Source organism: Cynocephalus volans, chromosome 8, assembly GCF_027409185.1.
Source record: "Cynocephalus volans isolate mCynVol1 chromosome 8, mCynVol1.pri, whole genome shotgun sequence".
Taxonomy (NCBI): Eukaryota; Metazoa; Chordata; class Mammalia; order Dermoptera; family Cynocephalidae; genus Cynocephalus; species Cynocephalus volans.
In genome coordinates this window covers 112,975,152-112,990,363 of record NC_084467.1, presented here as the reverse complement: position 1 = coordinate 112,990,363, position 15,212 = coordinate 112,975,152, and the positions used below count along the sequence as shown (strand labels likewise).

The 15,212-nt window shown below is 33.6% G+C and overlaps 1 protein-coding gene across 3 annotated transcripts in view; it reads left to right on the top strand.

Moving 5' to 3' along the window:
- The window catches only part of ASH1L (ASH1 like histone lysine methyltransferase), a 186,468-nt gene that overhangs the window by 129,877 nt on the left and 41,379 nt on the right, over positions 1-15,212 (top strand). For all 3 annotated transcript variants that reach the window (XM_063106540.1, XM_063106539.1, XM_063106541.1), the window contains one exon: positions 12,745-12,839. In XM_063106540.1, the coding sequence (XP_062962610.1) occupies positions 12,745-12,839 (95 nt within the window). The remainder of the gene's footprint in view (positions 1-12,744; positions 12,840-15,212) is intronic.

Genomic DNA, 15,212 nt, shown 5'->3' with positions numbered 1-15,212 from the left:
TTTTCAGTATCAAATCTGACACTTCTTTTGTTAGTCTTATTCCTAAATATTTTTTTCATTTGATCTATTATAATGGAATTAAACTTCTTAAATTAAGTTCTTGGTTTGTTTATTGCTAGTGCATAGAAATACAGTTGATTGGGGGAGGGGAGGGCAGCTGGCTGGTATGGGGATCTGAACCCTTGACCTTGCTGTTATAACACCACACTAACCAGCTGAGCTAAGTAGCCAGCCGAAATACAGTTGATTTTTATATATTGATTTTATATGTTCCAACCTAGCTGTTAGTCTTGATAGTCTTTTAGTGGGTTCTGTCATATGTCTCTTACCTTTGCTTATGATAATCATTTTTGTCATTCAAAGGTCCGTGTTTTCATGTAGTCATATTTATCATGTTGTTTTTTTAATTGCTTCAGAATTTTGAGTCATTATTAGACTCAAAATCTTGCCCATGCCAGATTTTAAGCAATTAAGAAATTCCTTAGTTTTCTTCAATTTTTCATCTAATTCCTTGATTTATTTGGACTTTATTCTGGTAAATAGTGTTAGTCTGGGCTAATACTGAAGAAATAAGAAGAAAGTTAATACTATTATGTGCCAATAACTGTGCTAATCACTTTACATACATTATCTCATTTACTTAGTCAACAACCCTGTGAGAGACCAAATAGTATTATTGAAGAGCCTAATACTGAGAAACTTAAGTAATTTGACTAGTGTTACACAGCTAGTAAGTAGCATAGTTAACATCTGAATGCAGGTTGTGATAGTAAGTTTATACTTTTCACCACTTTACTCAGCCTTTAAAGTGCTTAAATACCTTTTGATTCTAAAAAAAGGGTTGACTTGTCTGGACCATTTTAATTCCTGCTTTAGATGGCATTCTAGCTCTAAAATAACATACATTTTTATATTACATACTTTATAAGATAAAACATTAGGCTGGTAAAGTTTATGTTGTAACCTGAAAATAACTTCAACTTTTTATTTTATCTGAAAGTGCCATACTCCTCAAAGATTTTTAAATGTTCAGGCTTGGATTGTTAGGGAAAGATAGCATTAAGAAAAACCATATTTTTCTATTATTCCTCTCCAGATTTCATCCATGTAATAACATTAAAGGTGTCTATAGATTATGTCCAGAAATATTTTAACTCTGGTATGATATTAATTTACCTTTTAATATGACTCTGGACCATCTCTCCCTGTGGTTAGTTGAGTATATTAAAATACGTCAATCTAAATAAAATGTAAATATGTTAATCTAAATAAAATAAAATCAGTGAAATCTGTTAGAGAAAATAGTCTATACTTTGGTTGGTGGGGTGTTTTGAGAGAAATGGTAACATCAGCACGGTAATTTATGAAAATAGTATTTTCAAAAGCTTAATTGTCGGTAGAATGCAGAATAGATTGTCAGTTGTGGTTACAGAACTACTGTATTGTCAAATCTCAGCTACAAGAATTTGGGCAAGTTACTGTACTTTGATCCTCAGTGATCTCAACCAAAAAATGAAAATGACAAATAGTACCTATTACATAGAATTATTGAAGGGTAAAGTCTTAACATATATGAAGTGAACATACAAAAAATTTTTTAGGTCTTGCCTGTTAGCTTAGTTCGTTAAAGCGTGGTGCTGATAACACCAAGGTCCACGGTTCAATTGTACTAGCCAACAGCCAAAAAAAAGGGTTTTTTTTCTGTCATTTGTGACCCAGGGCAAGGTACTTAACTCCTCTAAGACTCTTACTTTCTCTTTATAGAGTAATATGACCTCCTTAGGATCATTATACTCTACTCAGATTCTTTTGAGATCTCATTATTTCTTATACATTAGCATCCAAAATTCTTTGCATAATATTTAAGGCCCACTCTCATGTAGTATAACCTATTTCTTTAGTGGTATCTCCAGTCATAGTGCTCAAATATTCATTCCTTTAGCCACATCTGATTACTTCTCCCATTTCCTCCATCCTGCACTTTCCTCTTGGTGTTTAACCTAGGTGCTTTACATAGTATAAACTACCTTCCCACTTACCTTTTACTTACCCAAATCCCATTCATCCTTTCAAACCTTATTCCAGATCTGAAATACTCCCTCTTTAAATAAGTTTTCTTAATTCTCCTCTAGTCGCATTACTTTTATTTTTCTTTTGTAGAGCTTAGTAGCTCTTTATAGGAAGTAGTTTTATGAGTTTTATCACATTCTGCTATGTCATCTAGGCATCTGCATACATGTTTGTTCTTCCACCAAACTGTAAGCTTAGAACCACATTTTGTAGAACCTGTTGGCATCTTTTATATACATAGGTTGAATATCCCTTTTCCAAAATGCTTGAGACCAGAAGTGTTTTGCATTTCAAATTTTTTCAGATATTGGAATATTTTCAGAATACATATCAGTTGAGCATCCCTTAATCCAAAAATCCAAAGTCCAAAATGCTCCAGTAAGCATTTCCTTTGGGCATCATGTTGGAGCTCAAAAAGTTTTGGGTTTTGGAGCATTTCAGATTTTCGAATTAGGGATGCTCAATCTGTATTATGAAAAAGAACAACCTGAATTCCTAAAATATAATACATATGACTTAAAATCTCCTTAGTAAAAATTTAGACAGTAAGAGCAGCATCTGCCCTCTTGGTAACAAATATCAGAAAATTATTATTTTCATTTATCATTTTCATATTCATGCAAGATAGACATTCCAAAATGGAGTAATTTTGTCTTGAAAATGTGAAATTTTGTTTTGAAAAGTTTGTATTATACATTTGTGTGCACACACACAAGTATATATACACACACACATATGTATTTATGCATCTATATGGCCATATATATGTATTTATGGCCATATATAATGTATCCAAAACAGTATTTGTATGATCAACATTTATTACATTATAAGTCATGTTCGTACTTTCTTGCCCTTTGCAAAACCCTTTTACATACATTATCATTTGAGTCAGTTATATTGCATTTAAGCGCATCTATGTCATACTCCTATACTCATAGACTCAAATTACGGTAGTCTTTACAAATATGTTCTATTATGTTTTCCAATAGCATGGTGTTTTAACTCCAAGACATTTTTTGCCATTCGGCATGATTTTGGTCCTGTCTTTCCTGTTTTAACATTACTCTAAATGAATTATTATTACCAAGGTAAATTAATTTGTTGTATAAAGTCATTTAATATTTTCCTAAAGTATACGTCATATGTTATTACCTGTTTCTATTATGATAAACTAAAGATTCCAAGATTGTAGGAAAACACTTATATACCTTTCACCCATATTCATCAATTGTTGATATTCTACCACTTTTCTTTCCCGCCCTCCCTCCTGCCCCATGCACACACAAACGCACACATACACACACACACACACGCTGAGTTATTTGATAAAAAGTTACAGATACTTTGACCAATTAATCATAAATATTTTAGTATGTATTTCCTAAGAGCAAGGACTTTTTTATATATAAACACAGTACAAATATAAAAATTAGAATGTTTAACATCACTACAATACTATTATCTAATGTATAGTTCCGTAATCATATTTCAGTAATTGTCTCAGTAATGTCCTTTATAACAATCTTCTTTACAGGATATAATGCCATGATCATACTTTACATTTAGTTGTCATGTCTCTTTATTTGCCTTTAATTTGAAGCAGTTCTTCAGCCTCTCTTTGATATTTTTGATCTGAAAGATTAAAATATTTATCGCAACAGAAAGATAAAGATAAGTACCAAAGAAACATGACAGTACTTTATGTTTGAAATATTAATTTGTCCCTAGTTAATATAACTCATGAAATGACACTGGTTTTCTGCTATACCTTTGTACCATGTGTATACCAAGTAGAAAAGATTTTACTTATAGATATGAGCACACAATAATTTTCCATAGATGTTTTTGTGTTCATAGGTTTACATGCCTTGCCCAGCATAAATTGGAAGACTAGCAATGACTGAATTCATCACAGAACAGATATTCAGGAAGCATTGGCCATCATGAATTGCACTTGCAAGAACAATCTTCTTGGCATTTTTTTTTTTTTTTTTTTTTTTTTGTCTTTTTGTGACCGGCCGCACCACGCTGAGCCAGTGAGCGCACCGGCCATCCTTATGTAGGATCTGAACCCATGGTGGGAGCACTGCTGCGCTCCCAGCGCTGCCTTCTCACGAGTGCGCCACGGGGTTGGCCCTCTTCTTGGCATTTTTGAAGAGTACAGAGCAGTTGTTTCATAGAGGGTTCTAAATTTGAGTTTGTCTGGTGTATCTTCATGAATAGATTGCATTTTTGTCAGGAATACCACAGAAGTGATATTAATTAAATCAGGAAGCATATGATATCACTGTGCCATTGATGGTGTTAACTTTGCTTAATCACTGTGATATGCACCAGGTTATTCCATTGTAAAGTTGTAGTTTCTCCCACACAATAATAAGTGATCTTTGGGGAAATACTTTGAAACTATGTAGATATCCTGTTCCTTATCACACTTAGACCCAGTAGTTTTAGCATCCGTTATTGATAATTGACTGAATAAGCAATTACCATGTTGGTTGTAAATTGGTTATTTTCTTACTTTGTCTTTTTCTACATCTATTAATTGGCATTCTAATATAGTGAGACACTTTCTCCCCACTCTTACTTATTATCGGTTATGAACTCACAGACTCCTACTTCTTTTTATGGATTATGATCCACTACTTTCGTTATTCATTTTCATGGCCAGATTGTCCCAGATGCAGCCAGTGGTAGCCTTTTCAAGGTTAGCCCCATCATTTTTTTTAACACTTATTTTTCTGTCATCCTTTTAGAAAATAAAATTAAATCACCATTGTTGGGTGGGTAAGAGAAGTGGATATTTTGGATGGAGATATGTGATAAAGCAAATATAGCAAAAATTAAATTATAGAATCTAGTAATAAATATAAGGATTTTTTGGTACAATTATTTATCTGTGTTTGAAAATATTCCCAACCGGTTAGCTCAGTTCAGCCTTGTAACGCCAAAGTCAAGGGTTCATATCCTCATACCAGCCAGCTGCAAAACAAACAAACAAACAAAAAACACACACAAAAAAATGTTGGGAAATCAGCAGAAATGGGGAGAGATATTTTGTGTCTTGTAGGATTGAGCAAATGAGTAAATATATAGATGCTGTTGGCAGCCAGAGTTCTCTTTGTGGAAAGATGATAAATACAGAATGGGGATAAGTGAAGAAAAGCCATGTGGCATTATATTAGATATGCTTCTAATTTCTGAATTTTACCTATATTGATTTATTTATATATCATTGAGCCATATGAACTTCCCGTTTTCCCAGCTTTGTTAACTGAAAGAGCCTAGAAGCTATGACACCCACTGTGAGTGAGCACACTTAGTATACATATATTGGTTTATAAATATTATTTCCCACTAAAGGGAACCAGAGCTCGTTAGGGAAATGGCTGATTCAGGGTCAGGTCAGGGATAGCCCAAATGAACCTGCAATATCCTGTCTAAATCAATATTATTGCAAGTTAGTATGGAAATAATGTTCGACCGAAATGAGAAATAGCCAAATTAATGTGTACTCTTGATTATCTATCTGATATCTTCCTCCTGGATCTAGGTGTAAAGAATTACAAGAACAATTCTATTTATTGAAGATCACCTATAAATTCAAATAAATTTTTTTTCTTTCCATCAACCCCTGTAACATATTCATTGACTTTTATTGCATGGTTTTCATCTCTGAGTAAGTGACCATTAAAACAGGTAGCAAAATTGGGGGATGAATGGTATTATGACAAGTATCCCTTTTTCTCTCTAATATTTATGTGTAAGAATTTGCTGTTGTTATCCCATGTTGAATCTTTGTCCATTCTCTCTTCAAGGGAAAGTCTTTTCTATTTAACTTTTTTGTGTGTTTTAATGTTTTTATTAGTTTGGCCTTTAGCTACAAAGATTTTAGAATCCTGGTGAGAATTTTGGTGGCTATTAGCTGAAAAATAGTACAGCTTGCTAGGAAGAGGCTTTGCAGTATGGAAGTTGGCTTTGTCACCAAAATGACATAAATTTTAAGTGTATGTTCTAATCTGCGAGATTATTTAAAAGTTGTTTTTCACCATTCACTATGAATAATGTCTCGCTAGTACATTGGTGTTAGGAACTTACTCTGAGTCATTTTATAGTCAACTAACAATAAAAGAAAATAAGCTTGAGACAAAGGAAAAGAAAAATTTTTTATTGCACCAAACTAGCCAGCCACCCAATAAAAAAAAATTGTTTTTTTAATTGCAAAACAAGTTTTGCAGGAGAACCCAAGCTTTAAAGAAGGACTCTTTCTATGAAAAATACAGTAGGTATGTCAATGAAACACACAAAATACCGGGTTTGCCTTTTTCTGTTCCCGGTAGAAAAAGCAATTTTCGTGTTTACAAAGATCATCACATCTCTTTAGACATCAGCATTGCAAAAATTAGGGATAAAATTGTTAGGGAATCAATAACTTATCCAAAATGGCTGTTGTGCAGTGTGTCACTTTTACTTTCACAGACCCTCTTCGTGTTTAAGTTCCACCTCGAAGGTGGAGATTTTACCACATAAATTTGTTTAGTGGTTCTCTGACTCAGAATCATTAACTTGATATTTATTTGATCAGTTTTATTTATGTAAGTTTAATGTGTGATATTAATATATAAAAATCTCCTGATATCTTCAGAATCAACTTTTGTTTGGAAACATTTGTAAAAAGTTGAATTGTGCTTTTTATATGTAAAAAGTATTTTATTGCCATTGTTAGCTTACCTATCATGATAAGAACCAAAAGCCTTCCAACTTACCTCTATTAAGTTTCACATGGAAGACATAACTGTAGAGAAATCCTCTTTCTCTAAAGATCTGTCAGTGTTCCTGACCTGGCAAGAAGTGATGTTACTTATTCCTCATACATTTTGGCATTCAGAAAGCCATGTAGTAGGTAGCAAGCCAGTTTCCCGGAAGGATTTTATAGACGTCATTTCCACGTATAAAGTGTACTACCTTTGCAAAATAGCAATCTTTAGGGTTGGCCAGTTATCTCAGTTGATTAGAGCTCGCTGTTATAACACCAAGGTCAACGGTTTCAATCCCCATACCGGCCAGGTGTGAAAAAGAAAGAAAAAAATGGTGATATTTTCATACATAATTCAGTTATATTCTTTATGGTTACAAATTTGGTTTATCCAATTATATATTTTATTGAACCTACATAATTAACTACATGGTCATGAACAGTAAGGGAAATAAAAATCACTTTGCATTTTATATATATTGTTCTGAATAATTTTCTAGGTAGGCTAACCAATGTGTATCTTTTTTTATTTTTATAGAATCTTTATCATTAAGTTTTCTGGATTATCTGTAGGATTATCATCTATATTAACAACTTTTATAGGATAATTTTTGTAAGCTTAAGGGTTTAATTGGAACAGTATACCATTTAAAGGGTGTTTCATTTCCCTTTGCAAAAGTATAGCCTATTAACTTGAAGATTATAGAAAAATTAAGATGACAAAGTCTTTATCATGCATTCATTAAAAATAGAACATTTTCATACCAGCCAGCCACCCAAAAACAGACATTTACCACAATTTTTTTTTTTTTTTTTTTTTTTTCTTTTTTTTGTGGCTGGCCACTATGGGGATCCAACCAAACCCTTTAACCTTGGTGTTGTAACACTGTGCTCTAAACAACTGAGCCAACCAGCCAGCCAGAATATTTACCACAATTAAATCAGTTCATTCAGGCCTAAATACTCAATTTTTTATTTTGCTGGAGTCTGCATTCACAAAGTCATTTGTTTGTAGGCTAAAAGAGACATGAGTCCTGGAAATTTTCTGTCCCTCTTTAGTGTGACAGATAACTGTTGGAGGAGACATTGTCAACTAATAACAGAGAAATCTATACCCATAATGCTATTCCCAGTAGTATCAGAAATACCTGATACAGGGCTGGCTGGTTAGTTCAGTTGGTTAGGGTATGGTATATAGGCCAGATGCCAAAAAAATTTTTTAAAGTATGGTATACAGGCCAGATGCCAAAAGTTTTTTTTAAAATAAGAAATACCTGATATAGTCCTTATACTGATGCCTTTTTGATGTTTCTTCTACAACTCTCCATCTTTGCTTGTAGCTGAGGCCTTTAGGCAATTGTATGAAAAAATCAGAAACCATCTTTAGATGATAAGAGTAAATGGCTTTTGTTAACCTATGATAATTACCAATAATATCGTAGTGGATGGAAGTGGAATCATTTATATTATCATTCATAAACATTTAATCAAAAATTACTCTGAGGATAAAAACATTATGGAGAATGTGGGCATTGACAAGACTCTAGGCTCTTCTGATGTATTTCATAAAATGTATGTTATGATTGTCACCAACTGACAAAGATATTCAAACCTGGAAGAAAAATTCTTCTTGGTCAAAAGAGTCAAGTTTTTAACAATTATTGTGCCAGTTTTTCTCTAACCTTAAAAAGTACATAATAGTTAAAACATTCATATTAATAAAATTTTACTTACATTTAATTAACCTATGGAACTTGAACTTTCTTTGATTTGCAAGTTGTTCTCATATTGTGGGTCTGACAGACAGGACAGCTCTCTGTCATGTGTTCATTAAAATCTGGAGTCTGCCAGAAATCCTGTCTTTTATAAGCTATGGGAGCAAGCCTTCGGTGTGACTCAGCAGCTGTCAGGGAAAGTCCAAAGATGGTTTAAGTTTAGAAGACATCTTAATAGTTTTATTATTTTGAGTTTGGAGACTAGATTAGAGCTAACAAGATTTGAACATAAGGGGTAAACGCCAAAAGCCAAGAAATGGTTATAGACAATATTTAAGATAAACATACTAGCAATTAACAATGATTATTAGGAACCCTAACTATTTTCAATTTTTTTTTTTCTCCCCTTTGATGGTGGGTCTGTCTGAATTAGATATCCCTGTATTGTACCCTATTTAATTATTAAAACCAAATAATTATCCAGAGTTTCTCCCAAAGAAAGCAAAAGCAGGCCACAAATACTGAATAGCTTACATTTATAAACAGAACATTATCGGTTGGGATCCCTGTACCAGCCAGTTGCCAAAATATGTATATATATTTATATATTTTTTAAAAATTTAATGTGTACATTACTTTATATCAAACTAATTGCAGTTGACCCTTGAACAACACAGGTTTGAACTACATGGGTCAATTTATAAGCAGATTTTTTTTCAGTAAATATGTTAGAAAAAAAAAAATGTTAGAAATTTTTTTTGAGATTTGCAACAATTTGAACAAACTTACAGAAGAACCATGTAGCCTAGAAATTCTGAAAAGATTAAGAAAAAGGTATGTCATGAATGCATAAAATATATGTAGATAACTAGTCTGTTTTATCATTTGGATATGTATAAAACATGCACAAATCTATTATGGAAAGTTAACATTTATCAAAACTTATACACACACTTAGAGATCATACGTACCACTATTTGCAGCCAAGAGAAATGTAAACATTTTCTTTTCTCTAGCTTACTTTATTGTAAGAATACGGTATATAACACATAATATATAAAATATGCCATAATCGACTGTTTATGTTATCACTAAGGCTTCTGGTCAACAGTAGGCTATTAGTAATAAATTTGGGGGAGGGGAGTCAAAAGTTATGCAGATTTTCTGCTGTGTTGGAGGGGTTGGCAATCCTAATCACCACCTTGTTCAAGGCTCAGCTATACCTCCTTTTGATAAGAAAGGCAAAAGGCTTTTTTCATTTAGACACATATACATAGAATTAGCTGCATTTTTACAATTTCAGTCACAAGTCAGAAGTAAACACTGTCACAAAAATTTACTGTCTGGCTTGCTGTCAGTTATAGCAGTTTCATATCTGAAATGGCCACTCCTCATTACAATAGGCACAAATATTTTTCTCCCAAGTGATTTGAATTAATAGTGGCACACAAACAAATGAATACTACAAAAAATGCTAGGAGTGTTCAGAATCTCCAGGACAAACTAACATATAAAAAAAGGAAACCAAATTCTCTCTATTAATCTGTTACTCCACAGAGACCATAAAGTTCTGATGATTAAAAAAATGACAGAGATTCCCATGTTACTGTCACTAAACAGAGAAGTAAGCAGCCACGCATAAAATCAGAACCAAAATCAGACTCAGCCAAGAACTGAGAAAACAATTTCTCACTTGATTATCATATCCATAATGGCATCACTTTATCTTAGATATCAACATTGGAAAATCAAAGATAAAATTGTTTTTCTGTTAGAGAGTAAGTAATTAATGGAAGTATTCAAGGTTTCATTAACTTTGGGGATGATAACTACACAAGTGACCCTGGATTTTTTTGTGGTTTTGTGTGTTTGTTCACCACATGGTACCAAGCATTTTCTTAACTGACTGTGGTCATGTGCTTACTTACCCTAATGGCAGAAGGGTGAAATACCAGTTTTGCTTCCATTCCTTTTATGCTGTTTATTTACTTCGGGTAAATATTGAAACAAATGGTGTGTAGTCCAAATTTTCTTCCATACAGAGTCCTTGGTTCTAGATAACAGTTGTTTACTTGATCTAATTGACTTTGATTGATGATTACAAAATATAAGGGCTGGCTGGTTAACTTGGTTGGTTAGACTGTGGTGTTACAACACCAAAAAAAAAAAAAAAGTGTGTGTGTATGTATGTATGTATATATATATATATATATATATATGTATGTATGTATGTATATATGCATATAACTTTAGTTGGATTTTTAAAAATTGTTTTTCTGTTTACAATCATCATCTTAAGTTTTTTTGGGGGGGCTGGCTGGTACGGGGATCTGAACCCGTGACCTTTGTGTTATACGGCTGCACTCTAACCAACTGAGCTAACCAGCCAGCCTTGAGTAAGTTTTTTAAAATGAGAAAATGGTCTTTGGGTGTAAGTAGACCAATCTAGTACCTTTTCTTTCTTTCTTTGTAACTTTCCCAAATTTCTTACCAGTGCTTTAAAATCATTACGTGACCTAGTTTCTGAATTCATCTGGACAGTGTCAGCTATACTGCCTCCTTTTGTTTCCTCTAATTCTCCAACTTTATTACAACTTTGGTCTTATACCAGCTGTATTTCCTCTGCCTGATATTCCTTCATTTTCCAGATCCTCTCATGACTAACATCTCAGTAATGTTTGCATCTTAGGTTAATGTCATTTTCTCAGAGAATCCTTCCCCAAGTACTCCCAGTTCATCCCATTTTAATTATTTCCCTAGTATTTATTATTTTCTGATATTTTTCCTGTTTTCTTAGTTATTTTTTTATTTCCTTACTATCTGTCTGCCCAATTGAAATGTAAACTATCTTATTTATCACTGTTTCTTAGCACTTAGGACAACAGAACCTGGACTTAATGAGTGCTCAGTAATTGTTGAATAAATATATGAGTGGTCCACTAGAAAGAACTAGGGCTATTAGTAGTGAGTTTTGGGGGAAGTCAAAACTTATACTCAGATTTTCCACTGTGTTGGGCTGGGGCGGGGGTAGGTAGATGCCCTTAGCCACCTCATTGTTCAAGGCTCAACTGTACCTTCTTTTGATAAGAAAAGCAAAAGGCTTTCAGGTTCTACAAATGACTTACTTCTTTAGGCCTCAGTTTTCTCTTCTGCAAAATGTGTATTAGTATACCTACTTATAATTAAGATATGGTGAACTAGACTTGTTTTTGAAAAGGCAGTGTGAGGGGCCGGCCCATGGCTCACTTGGGAGCTGATAACACCAAGGCCACACGTTGGGATCCCTATATAAGGATGGCCAGTTAGCTCACTTGGGAGAGTGTGGTGCTGACAACACCAAGTCAAGGGTTAAGATCCCCTTACCAGTCATATTTTTAAAAAAATAAATAAATAAAAATTAAAAAAAATTTTTTTTTTAATTTAAAAAATAAAAAGGCAGTATGTTGTAAATTTAGTTAGAGAAAAGAAATGCATCAGCCTTGACTTATTCACTGGAACTTTAAGACAAAATAAAATCATAATAGATTAAATGAGGCTCTCCTGAAGCACTGTTTTCTCCCTTCCATTTTTTTCTTTCTTTTCTTTTTTCCCCTTCCTTTTATATATTTATGAAATTTCAAGAGATTGATCTCATACTAAACATTAGGAAACAGACCAATAAGGTGAGTGGAAGAGATAAACCTATGGTGGAATAAAAAACCATGGTGGAATAAAAGAAAGAATAATATTGTAGGTAGGGCTTGAGCAAGAAACTAAGTTTTTAATCTTAAATCTCCTTACCAGCTACTAAAATTAAGACAAGTCACTTAATCTCATACAACTAACATTTCCTCTTACCTGCATCACAGTATTGATATAAATGATAACTTGTGAAAGTACTTTGTAAACTATAAATTTATCAAATAAAAGATAATCATTATAATCAGATCTGAAATTTGGATTCCTTCTGCAAAACAGAGAAAACTAACAAGCCTCCTTCTTAAGGCAGTTCCAGAAATACAGATTTTGAAAGTGTGTGACCCACACCCGCCATCCACCAAAAAAAAAAGGGTGAAAGTACTTGGTATCCTCTTCCCAAAAAATGCATTTAAGAATTAAGCTACTGTTAAATACTTTTGATCAGGTGATCTATTGCCTGTATTTGATCACAAGAAGAAATTTCATTGCTTCTAATTGTTTCCCATTCTTTTCTAATCACAGCCCAAAGAGCCGATTGATTCAATTAAAGAAAGAGAAGCTGGAGTATACTCCAGGAGAGCATGAGTATGGATTATTCCCAGCCCCCATCCATGTTGGTGAGTACTAAGTCCACACAATATATTTGTATTGCTATCGGAAAAGAAATGGTATTTCTTGGGTTTGGGGGAAATGGCTTTGTGTTCTTGCTATCATTTCTACCTCTCCAGTGGGATCTAGCCCTTTCTTTACTATTTAATTTACACTTTGAAGAATTCTGTACACTATTTGATAGTCAAGAGTCAAATGGCATAAATCTTGTTCATTGAGGCTTTAATAAACAATGGTATATCTCTAGCTTTTGACTCCCTAAGTATGATTATGTCATCCAAGAAAGCAGTTCAGTTTCAAATATTTTCCATATTCAAAAGGAGTAAGATGATTTATGGATATGTAATGATCAAAGGAAGAGGGCCCATTGTTCTTTCTGATCATCTATCCGCTTGAACACAGAGCAAGATTTATCTTTCTATTCGTTTTTAGAGAAAATGTCAAGGCTTTATTTAGCATTTGGGTAGTAGTACCTTCTAGGACTCTACTATTGAGCTTATCAGATAAGTAAAAGCTACCTAGAAGTCATCCTAGATTCCTGCGATTTTTCAACCCCTCAGCCAGTCCATCTCCAAGTTCTGTTATTTCCATCCCTGAAATATATCCCACTTTTCTCCACATTCCATTGCCATCATTCAAATCCATGCCACTATTATCTTTTCTTTGGGCTGTTGCAATAGCCTTCTAACAGATCTGTTTACTTCCCTTCTTGCTCCCTCCAATCCACTCTCCGAACAGTAAAAAGAGAAATGACTTTCTAACGTAACCTAGATCATGCTTAAAACCTTTAAGGGATTTACTATCAGAATAAAATATAAACTCCTTCCTTACCATTGTTTTTAAGAGTGATCCGGTCCCTGACTACCTGACCTCTCCTCCATCTACTTATTGCCATCTTAACCTTATTCACTATATTGTATCATACTGGCCTTCTTTCAGTTCCTAGAACATACCAAGCTCTTTCTCACCAGAGGATCATTATACTTACTATTCCCATTGCCTGAAGACAGCTTCTTCAAATTCTTCCTGTGGTTGGTTTCTTCTTGTCCTTTAATGTCAGTATCAGCTAAAATATAATTTTCTTTAAAATGATTTTCCTGATCGTCTTGCCAAAAGAAGATTCCTCCCTTTATTCAAGATCATCGGCACTCTGTTTCTTTCTATAGTCTATAATTACATTTGTTTATTCATTTATCTGTCTCCCCCATTAGATTATAAGCTCCAGTAGTGCAATATCATTGTCTTTCTTTTTTGCCTTGGATTTCCCAGTGCCTTGTACATAATATAAGTTTAACAGATATTAGTTTTACAAATGAAAGAAAGAAGAATAAATTAGGATAAGTTATTTAATATAGATGATACTTTTTTTTCTCATACTCACTTTGTTTGGAAAAACAAAATTGCTTTAAAGAGGTTCATTAAATATATAACTTGGAACCGAGAACACCTTATTGTGTAATAGATGTTGATCCCATGCTTTATAGTGTTTTCTTCTATGACTTTCAACTATGACTGTCTTGACCCTCTTAAATATGGGGCTTTTTTCTAGGTGTTATGATTAAAATCCCCTTTTGCTCCCCAGAGAGTCCAGCACCAGCAGTGTGTTTAAATCAGCAGGCATAAACAAGTTCTTCAATAAAGATTAATTTGCTTTGATTCTTCTATAATGGGTGGCTAGATACAGGTTTAACTACAACATGAAGTTAAAAGGTTTAATTCTCAGGTAACTTTACTAATGCTTACTCGATGAATGTGAGAGTAAGTTCCATATTCTCCGAGCTTAGTGCCAAAGTTCTTTTCAAAGAGCCTTTTGTTTTTACTAGTGAGATCATAGCAGTGGAAGCAGACTCTTACCAGATTTAGTGCTTTCCTAGAACGTGTTAAGGATAAACAGGCTTTGAAAATAAGAAGTAGGAATCCCACTTAAAGGAAAACATGACCATTTGATGTTAACAGTTTTGTCCTAAGTGGGAAATTCACTAACCTCGATCTTGGATTGAAGCTCCAGCTATTCAGTGGGATGAAGAGACTGTTAATTTCAGGGGAGATATGAAGAATAACAGATAAGCCATTATTTCTGTCACATCTCTGGCATGAAAAGTGGTATGAAATCTTTAAATAAAGATTTTATCTCTAATTACTTTAATCTTTGTACTCATTGGTCTGCATACTGAGTAAATAGTGGAAAAACCTATCCTGGTAGGGGGATCTTTTTTTCATGTGATAAGATATTGCTTAAAATCAGGCTGAAGGACAGGATATTTTCTCTGGGCAGTGCTATTTTATTCTTCAAATAATATTTTATGATTAGGATAAGGAGGGAGAGAGGTCAGTTGTTTTGTTTTGAACAGGTCACTTCGAGTATCATGTAAACAAAGAGC